General features: G+C 49.5%; 1 protein-coding gene and 1 long non-coding RNA gene across 3 annotated transcripts in view; one reads left to right on the top strand and one right to left on the bottom strand.

Moving 5' to 3' along the window:
- The window catches only part of PDCD11 (programmed cell death 11), a 70,224-nt gene that overhangs the window by 28,496 nt on the left and 22,620 nt on the right, over window positions 1–19,108 (bottom strand). For both annotated transcript variants that reach the window (XM_040438949.1, XM_040438950.1), the window contains exons 13-16: window positions 17,830–18,081; window positions 13,953–14,081; window positions 13,305–13,499; window positions 11,268–11,438 (exon numbers count right to left, since the gene is read on the bottom strand). In XM_040438949.1, the coding sequence (XP_040294883.1) occupies window positions 11,268–11,438; window positions 13,305–13,499; window positions 13,953–14,081; window positions 17,830–18,081 (747 nt within the window). The remainder of the gene's footprint in view (window positions 1–11,267; window positions 11,439–13,304; window positions 13,500–13,952; window positions 14,082–17,829; window positions 18,082–19,108) is intronic.
- Window positions 2,157–19,027, top strand: LOC121006060. Its single transcript, XR_005780013.1, has 3 exons — window positions 2,157–2,167; window positions 12,372–12,378; window positions 18,863–19,027. It is a non-coding gene; the product is annotated as an uncharacterized LOC121006060 (long non-coding RNA).

The raw sequence follows: 19,108 nt of genomic DNA, 5'->3' as shown, positions 1-19,108 counted from the left end.
GCGGCTGTGAGCTCCTCCACAGCACCGGAGATAATCCACCACCAGCGGCCCTTTAAAGATGGGCAAACTACCCAAGAAAGCCAAGGCTCGTTCTGTAGCCCCCCGGGCGTCTCCACAGGGGGACATTTCCAGGCTTTTCGCCCGGCAACCTGCAACTCCAGGCCCCGACCTGACTGAGCGCGCCAAGCGCTTCCAAGATGGCGCCGCCGGCCCTGGAGAATCTCAGCTCTCAGCAGCAGCTGAGCCTGAGACTGAGCACCGGAATCAACGGCGGTACTCACCGGATAGAAGGAGAGTCAGGTCTGCATCGGTGCCGTCCTTGGGCAGTGGCTCCGACCGGACCCAGATGATGCATGCCCAGGTGGAAGGGGACTCTGAAGCACGCGCTGATCCCTCCTCTTCAGCCCAGGACAGAGGCCTAGCAGTCGCAGTGATGTCTCCCTGCGACCCGGCGATCCAGGTTAGTGAGGAAGAGTTCCCCCCACTTCAGGGGACTTCTCAGGTGACCCCTCACCCTGTCGCCTGGGGCCCTAGAACCCCCACCTCTCCTGCAGCTCCACTTAGCCCACCAGTGAGATCCCCCACTGGGTCCCCTTGGTCGGGTACCTCAGCCAGCCTTATGGGGTACCCCCAGTCACAGAGAGAAACTTCTCACAGGGGGCAACCTGAAAAGGATGATAAAAAGGCCTCAGATTCGCCACAGGCTGCGGCCTCCTCCCCGTATATGCTGCGGGAGCCCCCTTTAACTCACTCTCCTGAGCCGTCCCTAGCAAATTCCCCACACTGGTCCACGGGCTCGTCGTGGGACGGATCTCACCCACGCCAGGAGGGCATCGTATCATCGGGCACACAGACACTGGCTGCCCCTGCAGTGCCGGCCTCATGGGGCTCTCCACCCTTGCCCCAGAGATCTGGGTCTCCTGTCCCTCTTCCGGATGAGGACTCCCGGCCACCTACTATGGCGGACTTACGCAACCTGATGGGCTCACTCCCCACCAAGGCGGACCTCTCTAGTTTTGCAGCTAACATTTTACAGGAATGTAAAAAAGAATTCACGCAAGTACGCTCTGAGATGGCCTTGATTGATACAAAAGTGGACACTGTTCAACAGGAACATGATCACCTATCTGCAGACATGCAGGTATTGAAAGACAAGCTGCAAGCCCATGATGCACAGATACACGCCTTACAATACCATCTGGATGATGTCGAAAATAGGAGCCGTCGCAATAATATTCGGATCAGAGGTCTCCCGGAGTCTATAACGCAGGCGGTTCTTTTACCCACCATTGTAAAAATTTTCAATGACCTCCTGGGACGTCCGCCAAGTTCCAGCATTGAAATTGACCGAGCCCATAGGGCATTGAGGCCCCCCAACCCTGACCCCTCAAAACCAAGGGACGTCATATGCAGAGTTCATTTTTATGCCATCAAAGATCAGATTCTGCTCAGGGCTCGACAGATGTCGTCTTTGTCCTACGACGGTGTCCCCTTTATCTTGCTGCAGGACTTATCCCGTTACACCCTAGCCCAACCTGCTGCCTTGCGCCCACTGTTACATCTTCTCAAAGAGCGCGGTATCCCTTACCGCTGGGGCTTTCCTTTTGCTCTATTTGCCGGCCCTAAAGACCAAGTCGTCACCCTGCGGGACCCCACAGATCTTTCCCATTTTCTACAGCAGCTGGACTTGCCACCGGTTGAATTGGGTCTCTGGCCTTCCCTCCTCCCGCCTGCCTCTGAGTCGAGGGGGCGACAACGTCCATTATCTGTTGAAAAAGCGCTCAGCTCTTCTGCTCAGGCCTCAAGGGGACGACGCCAGAGAGGACCAGATTACTCAAGTCGTAGATCCTCACCTCCCCTTACCACCTGAGGGGATCCCTGCTTTTGCTACCTGGGACTACTAATGATCTAATATACTGATTGTTTCTTATTGGTTTTTAGCCGTTTGCTCATTTTCTTTATCTGTATTTATGCTCCAATTTTGCTGGTGCTTATAAGTTTTCACTTGCATCCATTGGTGCTGTGGGGGGCCAGCTCCTGTTTGGCTGACACTTTTTCCCCCGAATAAGCGGAGACTCTCCCTTGGGGTATCTGCCCCAGGTGACAGCCTCTTTAGACCTCTGGGTCACATAAAAACCCCTTTTCGGGGTACTCCACCTGTTTATTTGTTTATAACTGTTGTTCTTCTCTTTTTGTTTTTTGTCAGTGGTCTCCCCGTGCCTTCCTCGTGTTTTTTCCCTTTCCCCCTCCTCCCGTAGCAATGGGGTCTCTGAAGATTGCATCATTCAACGCGAAAGGCCTCAACACTCCCGAAAAGCGGGCACAGGTACTTCACCACTTTCATCGCCAAAAGGTACATATTATCTGTTTCCAAGAAACGCATTTTAAGGAGGGTAGCGCCCCGAACATCCGACATCGACACTACACCACCTGGCACTTAGCAAATAACGCGGTGAATAAGACCAAAGGAGTCGCCATAGCGATCCACAAGTCTTTACCCTATCAAGTGCTAGCTTGTACTGCCGATCCAGATGCAAGATACCTGGCACTCACATTACTGATTGGTGGCCAGGAATTAACCTTCCTTAATGTATATGCCCCTAATCAGAATCAAGCTCTCTTTATTGTAAACCTCATTGATAATGTCATACCGTTGCTTAGGGGGACAGTTATCTTATGTGGCGACCTTAATCTGACACTTGACCCAACACTTGACAATTCGACGGGACGTGCATCCCTCACATATCCCACCATTAAAAAGGTAAAACGGGCACTGCTCCAACTGCAACTGAGAGATGCCTGGAGGATCCAACATCCTTCTGATAAGGATTACACCTTTTATTCCGCCCCCCATGGCTCATATAGTCGTATTGATCATATCCTTATTCAGCAATCGGCCCTAGCTTGGCTTGATTCCACACAAATAGGAAATATCCTTTGGTCGGACCATGCCCCCATATACTGCTCCTTGAATTTGCCCTTCCTCTCTAGACAGGAGTGGACATGGCGATTGAACGAGAGTCTCCTTCTTGACGCGGGGTGCGCTGCTGACCTTGCTAGCAGTATAACGAACTTTTTAGCGGATCATAAGGAGGATTCTACTCCAATACCGATCCGATGGGAGGCCTTGAAGTGTGTTCTTCGAGGTGTACTCATTAAACACGGCTCCCGCCTCAAGAGGGAGAAAGCCCATTCACTTAAACTTGCTTTGCAAAAAGTCACATCCCTGGAACTGGCCCACAAACGAGCACTTACCCTGCAAACCTTACATGATCTCCAGAATGCGCGTATGGAAGCTAAGCGCCTCCTAGATGCATCCTACAAACGTATGGTACAAATTTGCAGGAGTAAGTTCTACGAGTACGGGAACAAAAGTGGCCGTATGTTGGCAAGGGCTCTAAAGGGAAGATTGGCAGCCTCCCATATCCCCGCTATCAAAAATGCCCAGGATCGTTTGATCCACACAACCACTGATATTGCGGCTACTTTTCACTCCTTCTACTCGAAGCTTTACAACCTGCCCCAGACATCCTCTCCAGCAGTGGGCAAACACCCCGACCTACCCCTCTTACTTCCCAAGCTTTCTGAGCTTGATTCTGCCACGATGGAGGCTCCATTCACAGACACTGAACTCCATATGGTACTTAAGTCGCTCCCGGGTGGTAAGAGTCCAGGCCCTGACGGGTTCACGGCTAGGTTCTATAAGGCCTTTTCCTCTAATCTTTCCCCTATTATGCTCCGGGTTTTCAATGGGGTGTCTCCTGGGCTCCCCTTCCCGGCGCAGACCACAGAGGCACACATTACGGTCATCCCGAAGCCAGGAAAGGACCCGCACCTGTGTGCCAGCTATCGTCCTATCTCCCTTTTAAATGTAGATCTCAAGATCTTTGCCAAATTAATGGCGAACAGATTGAGCGCTTATCTGCCTTCCCTGGTTTCTGCTGATCAGGTTGGGTTTGTGCCGGGGAGGGAGGCCCGGGACAACACTCTTAAAACCCTGGACATTATCCACTATGCCAAGTCCAAAAAGACCCCCCTCATGGTACTTTCCCTAGACGCAGAAAAGGCCTTTGACCGGATATCTTGGCGTACCATCCACGAGACCCTTTCACATATAGGTCTGGGCCCAATATTCCTGTCAAAGATCCTGACACTGTACCAACATCCTACCGCTAGAGTCAAAATAAATGGTGCCCTTTCCCCCCCCCTTCCCAATCCACAATGGGACACGACAGGGATGTCCACTATCCCCCTTACTATACGTCCTGGTTATGGAACATCTGTTAGCTTCTATTCGGGCCAATCCAGACATAACAGGGTTAAAGATCGGATCACGAGAGTATAAATGCGCGGCGTTTGCGGACGATCTCCTTCTCTACATAACCAACCCACGTATATCTTTGCCGTCCGTACTTCGGGAAATAGCTCAATTTGGTACCTGGTCCAATTTTAAAATTAATATGTCCAAGTCAGAGGCCCTGGATGTCTCTTTACCGAGCGATCTGGCTCCTGCTCTTAAGGCTTCCTTTCCCTTCACCTGGCCACCCAAAGGCATAACATATTTGGGGATCAAAATGACAGCAGACCTCTCATGTCTTCATAAATTGAACTTTACCCCACTCCTCGTGCAGTTTCAAAAAGATTTAGATGGTTGGCGTAAGCGAGACTTTTCTTGGTTTGGAAGGATTAGTATAGTAAAAATGACCCTTTTACCAAAACTACTGTACCTTCTACAAACTATTCCCATCCGCATACCGTCCACCTTCTGGTCCCAACTCCGTAGGTGCTTCACACAATTTGTATGGGCTCCTGGCCGACCACGAATCAAATGGGAGATAATGACCCGCACCAAAGAAACGGGAGGGGTGGGTCTGCCAGATTGCAGACTGTATTATCATTCTGCAGCATATGCCCGACTGTTGGACCTGACATGTGCTGAATCGCCCAAGGCGTGGGTACAAATGACCAAAGACACTTCAACGTGTGCGGTATCAACCCTCCCATGGTTAATGGGCTCTTCAAGCCAGACGTCGTCACACTTGTCCTTCTCTGCTCATCATACCTTTGCAACTTTAGCATCCATTAGTCGTGCGACCTCATTGATTGACCCAAAAGGCCCTCTGGTGCCAGTCACTGACCACCCTAGATTCCCTCCAGGGCACTCTTCCAAACACTTTCTTCAAAGCTCAAGATCCCGACCGATCAGGTTCTATCACGTTCTCTCTGGCCCTGCACTAAAACCCTTGCCCCAGATTTTAGAGGCTCCACTAACCCGCAATTCCTTTGAATACCTGCAGCTCCAACATTTTCACACCTCTCTAAGCAGAACTCACACTCTGGCCAGGAAACTCACTGAGTTTGAAAGGATGTGTGTCTCATCCTCAGCGATCTTACACCCCATATCCTCAGTATACAAACTTCTGATACATCAGCGATCCTCGTGCCTTCCTCCATATTGTCAAGCCTGGGAGCGGGATTTGGGGGATCATTATACCCCAGCCCAGTGGAACAGATGCTTCCTTCTAGCACATAAATCTACGATCTCGGCCAAAGCTCAGGAAACGAGCTACAAAATTATATCTAGATGGTACAGGGTACCTGCGCTACTTCATAGATGGTTCCCGACGGTATCGGACCGTTGTTGGAGATGTCTTACAGAGGAAGGCACGATGATTCATGTGTGGTGGAACTGCAGCGGCTTAAGGCCCTTCTGGAATTTCGTTCATAAAATTATTAAAGAGGTCACGGGTATCCCTATCCAAAACTCCCCAGAAGCTCTCCTACTCTTTGATAGTGTCCTGAATGTCCCAGCATATAAGAAATCCCTTCTAAAATACATGGTTCAGGCAGCGAAGGCGGTGATCCCCAGGCATTGGAAATCCCCTTCTCCCCCTTCGTCTGAGGAGTGGTTTGACGAAATTGCCTTATATCAGAGGTTGGAGGATCTCATTAGTACTACACCCGCAGACATCACACGATTTGTGCAGACTTGGGGCCCCTGGGAAGCCTTTCGCTCTTCAGCCGCATTTCGTGATGCGCAGGTCTAACCGCTTTAGTAGAATTGTACCCTTTCCCCTTCCTTTCCCTCCCCCTACTCCCCTGTCCAATGTCTTGTCTGTCTATATGTTACTGAGATTTCACATGTCCATTCAGATATGTCTAACTCATATTTTCTCATGAGCCATACTATGTGATAATGGGTATCTACCCAACACAGTTCTGTGGACATGATGTTTAAATTGTTAAACGCTTAAAAAAAAAACTAAAAAAAAAAAAAAAAAACTGCAGAGACACGATGGCTACAGAAACACAACCGTACAGGACAGAAGGAGTAGAGAGAGAGAACTTCTGTAACGCTCCAAGGGAAAAAGTGAGGCGCCAAGAGCTCAGTATGTAGTTCCCAGGGCGGTACCGGGGGACGGTACAGAGGAACCAAAGAGCCACTCCACGGCCAGGGAATGCTGGAAGAGGAAGGAAGAGTGGGGGAATGCCCAGCTTCCTAAAGAACCCCAGGTAAGATCCTAAGTCAGACAACAGAACCTGGACGAAGCACGGCCGGGAGCGAACACTAGTGTGCTCGCTGGACTCGTCTGGGCAGGCGGGAGAAAACCCAATGCGAGTAGGCGCAGATCAGTGACACGGGCAAAAAGGTTGGTAAAACTGGTCCCGTCGGCCCCCGAGCAACGTCGTCCCGTATCCACACGGAGTGGGGGAGCAGAAGGACAAACGGAAGGAACCGAAAAGGGCCCGGCCAGCATCCAACAGACGCCAGGACAAGTCAGGCTAAAGTCCCTGTCGTTGTAGCCACCACAGTAAGGTGTTCTACAGTACCGGTGTGGGGGCTTTAAGGATAATCTTGACAGAAGAAGTAGTCCCGCCAAGTTACCGAGAAGGTAAGTCCACAGCAGGACCATTGCCCAGAATGGAAAAAGTAATCTGCACCCAGCGGGAGGACAGAATGCGGCAAACCCGGTAAATAGGCACACAGCTAGTACAGCCAGTGTGAACAATGGAGACAGTACGAGGCAATAAGGAACACCGGAACCATCCATGTGGACAACCATGTTCTCCCCAGAGGGGAGGGCAGTGAAGGAACAGCCCCTGAAGCCTAGCCGGGGCAGAAGCCACATCGGAGTAAATCTGTCCCAGCGGAAGCCAAAACAGAGCCGGCGAGAAAAAACAGTCGAGACAGAGACCGGATGACACCCTCCAACCGAAAGGAGGAGTGGGCAACAGGGAAGCCATAGGACCGCTCAAAAGCAGAACTCCACTACTCCGAGACGTCCGGCTCACCAATTCGCAGAAGGCGAATAACCCTAATGAACCGAAGGTGGAGGTCCTTGGGACCTGGGTAATCGGAGCACCCAAGAGAAGTTGGGCGACCTGCTCGAGAAGAGCGGCTCGAACCTGGTAGCAAAACAAACTGAAGCACAGAGGGTGCCAACAGGAAGGACTCATACCAAAATGCATCCAAAGAGGAGGAATGGCAATAGGCGAGGGAACCGTAATCCCACCAGAGCCAACGTAGACTACGAGGGACGCTGGAGACAGCACTCTCGACCATGTGACCGCTTGCGCAGGGAAGCAATGCCACAGGGGAACTAATGGGTACGCATCTAGGAACCACGAACACTCCCCAGGCGGAAGGGCCAACGAACATGGTGGATACCGTCACAACGGAAACGCAATATACATTCCGAAAAGAGAATGGATACCACCCAGCTCGCTGCAGTAGAGAGCAAATAGAGCCCGTCCAGGTCAGGTGAACAGAAAGATCTCTTCAGAGAAGAGTGCCAGGCTTGCGGCAATCATCGTATCCCAAGAGAAAAACGGTATGTCGCAGGAAGAATGGAGGCATACGTACGAGCAGCCCCATAAGCAGTGAGAAAGCCAACCCACCTACGGAAGGAGAAGGCATACACGGCCCAACAACGCACAGAGCGCACAAGAGCGTCCGCTCACTGCAAAATAGTCACTCAGCGAAGAGGGCCAGCCACAGAATCCACGGAAGTGCAAAGTGCAACCGGAAAGGGGGATATGCACAAGACTAGTATGGCATGCGATGGAACGCAAGCAGTCCGCCCAGAAGAGAGGGAAATGTACTTGGCAAACATTGCAGACAGCAAGCGTGCAAAGCCCGCCCCACAAGGGGGTGATGCCCAAGACCAGTACCTACTTCAGAGAAGTAGGACATACCATATTCCGCCCAGAAGAGGGCCATGCACATGGCCACACAGCATCCAGCAGGACGTCCACCTAGTGAAATGGGGACATGCACAGGGTTATCCTAGCATTAAGTGAGTGTGCAATAATCCACCAAACACCGAATTTCGTGAGAGTACAACTACTCCGCCAATGAATGGGGACATGTACAAGTCCAGCACAGCATATACAAGGACAGTCGTGAGTCCTGTGAGCGTACAAAATTCCACCCATGAATGAGGGGTGGTCACGCACAAGGCCAGCACCGTATCCAATGGGAGCGCAAGCACTCCACCCATCTTAGAGGCCAGCAACCTATCTGGTGAGAGTGCAGTATGCTGCCCAGAAGGGGGAGCCATGCCCATGGCCAGTATTGCAACAGGGGAAAATGCGAGCACCCCGCCATGGATGGGGGTCATGCACCTGGCCAGCAGCGTACTGGCGAGAGAACAACACAGTCAATGAGAGTGTGTGTATGTTGCCTGAGGAAAGGAGACATGCCCATGGCCGGCAGCGAATCCAGTGAGAGTGCAGTACCCGCCCACGGAAGGGGGAACATGTATATGGCCGGCAGCGGATTCAGTGAGTTGCAAGCACCCCACCATGGAAGGGGGTCATGCACATGGCCAGCAACTTACCGGTGAGAGAACGACCCCAGTCAGTAAGGGTGTATGCATGGCGCCTGAGGGAAGAAGGCATGCCCAAGGCCGGCAGCGAATCCAATGAGAATGCAGCATACCGCCTATGGAAAGGGGTCATGCACATGGCCGGCAGCAAACCCAGTGAGAGTGCAGAATTTTGCCTACGAAAAGGAGTCATGCCTTATGGCCGGCAACGAATCCAGTGTGAGTGCAGCTTTTCCCTATGGAAGGAGGTCGTGCACATGCCCAGCACCATATCCGATGAAGTGTAGTATTCCGCCTAAGGAAGGGGGTCATGCACATGGCCGGTATCAAATCCAGTGAGTGCAGCGTTTCGCCTATGGAAGGGGATCACGCACATGGCCGGCAGCGAATCCAGTGAAAGTGCAGCGTTCCCCTATGGGAGGGGGTCGTGCACCAGACCAGCACCGTATCTGGTGAGAGTACAGATTCCACCTATGGAAGGAGGACATGCACAAGACCGGCAGCGAATCCAGTGAGTGCAGCATTCCGCCTATAGAAGGGGGTTGTGCACATGACCTGCAGCGAATCCAGTGAGTGCAGCGTTCTCGTGCACATGGCCAGCATCGTATCCGGTGAGAGTGCAGTATTCCGCCTAAGAAGGGGGTTGTCATGCACATGGCAGGCACCATAGCTGGAGGGTGACGAATTCTGCCTACAGAAAAAAAAGGGGCCGCATGCACTTGGCCAGCGCTGTATCCCGGAGAGGGCAAGAACCACTTAGAAGGGAAACATGCACCAGCCGGGGAGTGCGACACCATGCCGCCTATGGAAGGAGCATGCATACAGGCAGCACTACTGAGATAAGGCTGCAGCGTCCTGCGCAGCTCACAAGAAATCCGTTAGTTATCTATTTTATTTATTTTTAAATAACACAGCCCTCTCTGAGGCAGAAAGGGGGGCCACCATACAGGTGCACAGCATCTTAGAGAAGCAGGGAAAAACAGGGGGGGGTCCAGCCATACAGGCCCATCGGGTGCCGCCGGTACCCGAAGGGTTAACAGACATCCGACCTGGGGAGGGGGGAGGAGGCGGCGCCGCCGCGATCCCCTGGGGGCGGGGAAACCTCCAGGCGGGAAGAACTCGCGCCTGGAGAAGTTCCCGCCCCCTTCTACAGAGGCCGGAATTTTGCGGCCTAGTAGGCCGTGGCCTAAATTTTTTGCGGCACCCGGCTGACCGGGCCGCACAGGAAACCGGAGTGGACTGCTTGTACATACCGGCCTCGGGAGCCCACCCCGCGGACCGGAGAGTCAGGGGCCCGGGTGGAGCGCCGGAATGCGGCCCAGTAGGCCGAAGCCTAGGCCAAAATTTGCGGCGCCCGGCCGACCGGAATCGTTGGAGCATCGTGCTCAAGCCAAATGCCGGCCGCGGGAGTCCACCCCGCAGGCCAGAACAGTCGGGGGCCGGGAAGGAGCGCCGGAGGTGCGGCCCAGCAGGCCGGGAAGCCTGCAAAATCTACGCCACTGCCGTCAGGAACAGGCCCCCGGCCCAGAGCAGCGCATCGGTAAGGGGATGGGGGGACCCCGAGACCGGGTGCCCGTGCGGATGAGAGTACAGCGTTCCCAGGAGGGACGCCGATAGGTGATGGGAGGCGATGTGGCTGAACCTATTCGCAGCATTCTGCAGCTAGCGTGGGAGCTGCAATGTCCCATGAAGGCCAGAAAGGGAGGAGAGGTAGCAGGGAGTAGATTGTCGCCCTGCGGCACCCCAGGGGCCAGCCTAGGTCCAGCAGTGACAGAAGGGTCCAGAGGCCCAGTATGGGGGTCAGGCACGCAGGAGACCAGGGTGGGGGACGTAGGGCTGGAGAAGCCACTCTCTCACCATAGTCGTCTTTACCCTCGGTCCATTCCAGCAGGGTCGCCCCTTCAGCTACTGGCACCGTAGTGGCAGGACGCTGGAAGAGGGACTTGGCGTGCGGGCGACCCTTGCGCTGGCGGGATGTAGGGGAGCTAGGCTGCCCTGATCCACCTTGCCTTCTGTGGGGGAGGCAGCAGTGCGGGTGACCGGCACTGGCGCAGCTCAACCCCGGGAGAACAGAGAGGTCTAGTGCGTCTCTGTTGTCCCTGATCTGGAACAAAAAGAAGAAAAAAAGTAAAAATCAAAATTTAAACAAGGAGAAACCAGCCCTGCAGAGCAGGGAGTGTCTTGCCTCCTTGAACACTAAGCAAAAACTGGCAGTCTCTCTCTCCAGGCTGAGGGTATAGCTGTGGAGGAGGGGCTTAACAGTCTTCACTTAGTGTCACGCCTCCTATGGAGATGAGCTATACCCAAGGTCTTCTGTGTCCCCAAAGGAAATTGGGCGAGAAATCACATTTTCCCAAAATAAAAATAAAAAAGCACAAAAGCACATTGAAACCCCCTTCCCCCAAAACATACAATTACAGTGTAAACCTCGTCTCTTACCGATTTGGGAGCCAGACCAACAAATCCATATGGGAACTCCACAAAGATACCATACGGCATTATATTTTTCACAAATCCGGTGAACACCATCCCAACCGTCACTTTAGAGACGTTATTGACAACCGGCTCCTTTTCCATGAAGGAGATCAGGGCAGCTTTTCTGGTTAGTATCTGAAGCTTCTTGTAAAGGAGTAACCAGGAGAATTTAAATACATTAATAAAGACACAACGTGGAGCAGAAACCTTTCTGTATTTCATACATCACTCACTATGCTGTGGGAATGGGACGGTAGTGGGGACATCAGTTTCATCACGTTCTTACCGGTCCATGCTCCCTTGGCGGGCTCTGCTCCAAGAGCAGCAACACTGTCACGACAGCAGCCAGGCCAGCCGGTGGGGCAGTCTGGCCTATCAGTACCCAGGAACGTAACGTCATTTAAGCCCTCTCCCAGCAAATACATGTGTGCTGACGTCACGTGGGGTGCTGGCCGGTGTGCCAAGCCCACGCTTTTCCCTGCAGCCTATTTAAACTGTGATTGGGTCTTCTAAACCTCAGTAGCCTGTTTGTTTCTGACAGTGTGTTTCCGGATCCTGACCTCAAACTTCCTTTTGGACCGGCATTCTTATCGCACCCTTTCGTTGGATCCTTTGGTTCTTATCCAGCCTGGTATTACAACGGTGGGTTGTCTCTTGCTTTGGTATGGTCATTTGACTCCTGGCTTTGACCTTGGCTAGTGTTCTGGTTTCTGCATTGGTCTTTCGATTTAGTTTTTTGTATCTGGTTTTGACTTTGACCTGGTTCTCTAGAGTAGTGAATGTCGTCCAGTTGGAGGTCGCCATTTAGGGCTAGTAGTGGTTGGATGGAGACTAGGAGAGGGGCATTGTTCAAGACCTACCTGACAATTTTACAGTAAAAGTGCCCATACAAGTTAGGTAATTGTCAGCCAAACTCTGATTTTGTCAGGATGGACCAACAATATGTTGTCAGTAGACTATCCCCTGATGGCAGAGATAAAGACAAAGAAGGATCGGGGATGTTGGATATCAACATGTCTGATCACTTGTCCCCGCTGGAGACAAGTTGCTGCCAGAAGGGAATGGTAGTGTTATTGTCTCCCTCCCCCATTAAGGGTTCATTCACATGTCCGCAATTTCATTCCGCATTTTGCGGAATGGAATTGCGGACCCATTCATTTCTATAGGGCAGCACTTCCGGGTCCGCAATCCCGATCCCGAAAAAAATAGAACATATCCTATTCTTGTCCGCAATTGCAGACAAGAATAGGCATTTTCTGATAAGTGCCGGCGATGTGTGGTCCCCAAAATGCGGAACGCACATCGCCGATGTCCTTTTTTGCGGACGTGTGAATGGACCCTAAAACAAAAGATGCATATGTTGTGTGCAAGGGGGCATATGATCTTTTTCATGCCCATGACTTGATTTTGTAATGATCTGCATTACATATTGTGACACAGTGAAGGGTCTGCTGGTAGATGGGAGTTATTTTCCTAGGTGCAGCAAGGTGAGGTCAAGCACCGGATCTCACATGCCAGTCTGGGCTTTGCGCCAACGCCCAGCTGTCATAAAAGTCAGCTAAGAGTGTGGGCAAGGGGGTTGGTTGCTTTGTTAATGTGTTTCTGGCTTGGTGCGTGTTTGCGACCCATCTGGGAGGACAGGTCGTTGATGTCCAGAACTTGAAATACTGGTTAAGAACTGTTTTGTGCCTCTGTCCTACTAACATAATGCTGTCAGTGCTATCCAATACAATCCAGAACTGTTAGAGTTACATAGCATCATAAATTAATATAATGTTATGTGACCCCGCCTGGGAGGTCAGGACGGGAGCTGCTGCGTACTCGCGCTGCAAATCTGGAGTGTGGAACTCCCTCGTCTGAAAGGGGCCAAAGTGTTTGGAGACATTAAGAAATACTATCGTCAGGTGGAACTTAAGTTACTAATTACAAATGCAAAATATGTAAAGTGAGAATATGGTGATTGAAAAGGACTATATCAGGGCAGAGAGATAAAAAGGATACCGTTCTGCCTTTGGACAGGCTCAGGACCATTACTCCAGCGAGGGGATCACCCTCCTTCAAACTGTGCCACAAGAGCTCACTAATGGCGATGTGATCAGAAAGATGAGCCTTAGGAAGAAACGCAGGACTTTCCTCAGGCAGAATCAGCACATCGAGCCCCTCATCTGCCTTACTTACAATTCTCACATCAACAATCTGGTAAAGAGAAGAAAAACAATGAATCCCAGTTCAGTCCATCTATAAGTAACATACAGAAAGGGAATATTGTATAGAGTGTGCCGTAAAGGTTTCAAAGCGGTATATCGATCTCAAACATTTATGGCATATCCACCTATCTCTAGAAAGGGCATCCCCTCTTGCCTGCATGCGAGGTGGTCAGAAGGACGGAAACAACTGGACGAGCTGTTCTATACGGTTTCCATAGCTTGATTACAAGTGACAGAAGTTATGGAGATGGTGGAAATTTTACTTGAGATGTGGAAACATTGTAGATTGCTGTGCTACACTTTAAGCACCTGTTTTCTAGACGTTATGGAGTCAGATTTTTACCCCACTGTCTTCCCTGCGGTTTAGATGAACACCCCCATCACATGCAGGGGCCACTAAATGCATATTCTATGAGATATCAATAATACGGTCCATGAATACCTTCCCATATGCACAGGTTTTGGAAGACTTGGTTTTCTTGACTGCAGTCTCCTCTTCGGATAAGATCTTGAAGGACAGCAGAAGAGTCTCTTTCTCAGGATTACACTCCAATACTCTTACTTTAACCACCTGCAAATTGTGAAACACCACCGGTCATATACAACAACACATATCTGCCACGTAAGACCTTCTGTTATCTCACACCACAACACTGCAGAGGAAGTCTGCGCCCTTAAAGGAACACTTAAAGGGGTTGTGCCATGATTCATGTAAAAAAAAGGAAGACTAGACATACAATACACGGCACATCTTTCTATCAAAGCTAGAACCAGCCCTCACATGGCTCCAGAGATCTCCCTATTGATTGCTCTGCGAGATTCTGGCAGCTTAGAATCTGCCGTCGCCCTTTCCCTGTATTTGTCACAGCTTCTAACAGCAGGGAGGACTGATGGCAGCTGAAGGATGGGACTGAGCATGTGCGACCACCTTGGTAGATGGACGCGCACATTACTATACAGATTAAGCACTAGGGGGCACTATTATAATGATGTAGCATTTTTATTTTTTACAGAAAAAATGCTCAATTATATTAAAACAAAATTCAATGGTGGCACGACCCCTTTAAAGGCTACATGCACACAACCGTATGTGTTTTGCGGTCCGCAAATAAAAACAGATGACATCTGTATGCCATCAGTTTTTTTTTCTGCGGATCCATTGTAACAATGCCTAAAATGGACAAGAATAGAACATGTTATATTTTTTTTTTGAGGGGCTATGGAATGGACATATGGATGTGGATAGCACACAGTGTGCTGTCCGCATTTTTTGTGGACCCATAAAAAAAAAAAAAAAACACGGAACGGACACGGAAACAAAATACGTTAGTGTGCATGAGGCCTAAGAGTGATAATGCAACAAAAAAAAAAATATAAAAAGAAGAAATTCCTCCATTAACCCCCTCCTCTACTTCTGATCCTATATGGTCTCATATTATAATTAAAACTGAGAAGAATGCAACAAACTCAATGGGGGGCATTTACTACGCATGTTGCACTACAATTATGGAGTAAAATGCACCAAAAAGAATGGCATTTTGATCCGCGCCAAATATATCAACTGTTTTCTCCAGAATTTTCCCCATAAAGAATGCATCACGCCAGAAATGAGTTATAAATGTCAAAGTGGGCGGGGCTATCACACGGGTGGAGATTTTGCCCCATTTATCATCCTCTCATCTGCAGAAATGGCTCAATTTGCTGCGGACAATTAAGCCAGCTTATGTGGTGGTGCTTTGTGTAAAAAGTCGCATTTATGAAAAGAATCACGGGAACAAGCGATAGGCGAGTATTATTTTTTGTAATATAAATGAGCGAAACAGCAGAGTTCTGTCAGTAAATCGACATCCGACAAAAACAAAACTAACAAAAACTTCACGAGTCAAAAGTCGCAATTTACCAGCGGAAATGTCGCAAATGCGCTTCAAAAGTCTCAAGTGTGGTGTGGCAGGGGGTGACTGAAATGGCGCATTTTGGTTTGAAAAAAGTTTCATTTTAGTCCCGTTGGTGTTAGGCTACTTTCACACCTGCGTTTGGTGCGGATCCGTCTGGTATCTGCACAGATGGATCCGCACCTATAATGCAAACGCTTAGATCCGTTCAGAACGGATCCGTTTGCATTACCATGAAAAAAAATAAAAAATAAAAAATAATATATATTTTTTTTTTTTGTTCATGATAATGCAAACGGATCCGTTTGGACTTTACATTGAAAGTCAATGGGGGACGGATCCGTTTGAAAATGGAGCCATATTGTGTCAACTTCAAACGGATCCGTCCCCATTGACTTACATTGTAAGTCTGGACGGATCCGTTTGCCTCCGCACGGCCAGGCGGACACCTGAACGCTGCAAGCTGCGTTCAGGGGTCCGCCTGCTGAGCGGAGCGGAGGACAAACGGTGCCAAACTGATGCATTCTGAGCGGATCCTCATCCACTCAGAATGCATTAGGGCTGTACGGATCCGTTCGGGGCCGCTTGTGAGAGCCTTCAAACGGAACTCACAAGCGGAGCCCCGAACGCAAGTGTGAAAGTAGCCTTAAAATGTCGCAAATAGAGAGAAATAGGCGAATAATCTGATTTATATTTTAAAAAGTCACACTTTAAAAGAGGCATGCGCTTTTTGATATAGGAGGTGAAAATAAATCACCACTTTCGATTTGTAATGTTCGTATGTTTTGGCGCAAATTATGTTTTCTTCTAAAAAAATAGAACAGGTCATATTAGTGTCCGCATCACGGACAAGGATAGTGCTGTTCTTTTAGGCCCCTTTCACACGAGCGAGTATTCCGGGCGGGTGCAATGCGTGATGCACTGAATCCAGACCCATTCATTTCAATGGAGCCGTGTACATGAGCATTGTTTTTCACGCATCACTTGTGCGTTACATGAAAATCGCAGCATGTTCTAAATTCTGCAATTTTCACGCAACGCTGGCCCCATAGAAGTGAATGGGGCTGCCTGAAAATGCAAGTGCAGACGCGATGCGTTTTTTCACGGATGGTTGCTAAGAGATGTTGTTTGTATACCTTCCGTTTTTTATCACGCACGTGAAAAACGCATTAAATCGCATTGCACCCGCGCGATAAAAACTGAACTTAACGCGTTCGCAGGCAAAACTGAATGAACTTGCGTGCGAAATCACACATTTTTTCACTGAACGCATTTGCAATGCATCCGGGCACGCTCGCCTGCAAGGGGCCTTAGTGGCCAGCTGCTCCGTTCCACAAAAAATACGAATGACGTCCATGTGCATTCTGTATTTTGCCGATCCGTGTACATATGGTCGAGTGCATGAGCCCTTACTGGCACAAATCATTTCTAAATTTACTGCTCATTTAAGAGTAATTCTACCCAGCGGGTAATATTTGATAAGGAATGGACGGACCTCTCCTACATCAGGTGTTTGAAAAACGTTTGGCGTTCCTGCTATTGAAATCTCCAACGTTATTTTCGCTCTCATGGTTGATACATATCTCGAATCCATCGCCAGCATAGCAGATGTCCTGATCTATGAAGTTGTATTAAGTTATATGCATCGCTGGGTGCAAACCCATATGAATCCCAACCTAGCGGGCTACCAACCATTCCAGCGGCTGTGCAGCCATACTGGTTGTCAACCAGCTTCCCCAGCAACAGCCATAAAGAAGAAAAATGGAACAGTACTCTGTACAGCTTGATGGGAAAGGACAACTTACATTCATTTATATCCTGGATTTTTGCCTCAAAAAACATCCCAAACCGTGGAAAAATTTATAGCCCCATCCTTTCCCATCCAGGAACTCCTGCCCGAATTACAAATACGCTTTTTATGTCAATTTGAAAAATCCTTTCTTTTCAGGGACGGTTACAGGATATTATTTTCAAAAGCTGGCCATACATAGGAGATGAATTTCAGTGGAACTCAACAATTTTGGTGGGACCAGCAACCATCTTTTGTATGAGGGTACCCCAACCCCCCCCAATGGCAGATGTTGCAGAAAAAAAAGGATCAGGCAAGTTTGATTTCAACACTCCTGATCCTTAGCTCACGTTGGAGATAAGCTGCCGCCAGATGAGGCCGCTAGTGGCTTTTAAACCACCTCTTCAAGGGCACGTGAACAGTCAGCCAAGCATGCATGTCTACCAGGGAGAATAGCTGTAAGCCGAATGAACCAAGGTGTATGGCTACCTGAACACGGAACGGCTATAAATATGGCGACATAGAACTGCTCCCAAATGAAAGTATTGACCAGAAGCCAAGGACGACGTGTTATATTAGGTCTGTATATCAATCAGCTGGTGACATCACAGTTTAGGTTTTGATGACGGAAACGTTACCTGTCCTTTATAGAAAACTTCTTCTGGTGAGGAAATGAATGCAGAGCTCAGCTCCCGAACCGGCGCCAGCCCTTGAACATTGTTGTAAAACTTGACAATGCACCCAAAATCTTTTATTGTCCAAATAAAGCCATGAGTGACCAGACCAGGTGTAGCCTCGTGGTAGGTGGTCAGGATAGGCAACGGTGAGTTGATCATAATTTTTTTCCTGGTCAAGATCAATTTCTTGGCTGATGGATCCACACTTAGAACCTATAATGTAAAAAGGGAGACAATACATTATGACTGTACCCATTTGTTTTCTGGGATTACTATGGTGCATAAATCACTGCGAAAGGTGCACCACAATGATATGCAACCGACGACACTGGCTGATCCCTCAGGCTGATGTTAAGAACTGAGGAATGGCTCCCCCGATTATAAACACGCCACAGTGTTTGGGGTTTTTGAGCATTTCCTCCCATTTAGGCCACTTTATTTCAGTTCTATTACTATAGTGCAACAGATATTCTCCTTATATTTATAGTTGTACATCTTCCCCGTGCTTTATTTTTTCAATCCTGACCCGTTTTCACCATGTAAACTGATCCCTCTGGATTATTTCCCTCCTGTATGTAGCACTTCCTGTTCCTGTATCCAACCAAACCCATGATGCACTTCTCCTTTCTCTACCACAGCTCCAGCACTGCCCTTAAAGGGGTTTTCCCGAGACTTTAATACTGATGACCTCTCTGATCGGTGGGGGTTCGACACCCAGGATCCCCGCTGATCAGGTGTTTGGAAAGGCAGAGGCGCTCGCAGTAGCACCACGGCCTTCTCTCTGCTTTTCCCAGACCAGTAACGACACATTGAAGTGAATTGCGCTGGGGACAATACCAAGGACAGCCACAACACAATGTACAGTGCTGTGTTTGGTCTGCTGTGAGAAGGCCGGGATGCAGGCCGTCAGACCCCCACCGATCAGATACTGATGAGCTATCCTGAGGACTTGTATTTTATTCATTTACATTCACTGTCATTCTGGGCTTTGAAGTCCAGGAGGCGGTCCTATCAGTGATTGACAGCTCTCTCTGTATACACAGTCATAGAGGGAAGGGTGTCAATCACCGATAGGACCTTCTCCTGGACTTCAAAAGCCCAGAAGGAGCAGGAATGTATATGAATAAAACAAGTTATTTTGAACCTTTTCCCATAACACTATCAGTCAGCTCAGCTCCTCCTGCGCTATAACATGCTGCCTGCAGGTCAGACTCCATGTTCAACGTGACCGGCTCTGATG

Source organism: Bufo bufo, chromosome 6, assembly GCF_905171765.1.
Source record: "Bufo bufo chromosome 6, aBufBuf1.1, whole genome shotgun sequence".
In the NCBI taxonomy this organism is placed as follows: domain Eukaryota; kingdom Metazoa; phylum Chordata; class Amphibia; order Anura; family Bufonidae; genus Bufo; species Bufo bufo.
The sequence above is the reverse complement of the archived record's forward strand: the minus strand, read 5'-3'. Positions and strand labels throughout refer to the sequence as shown.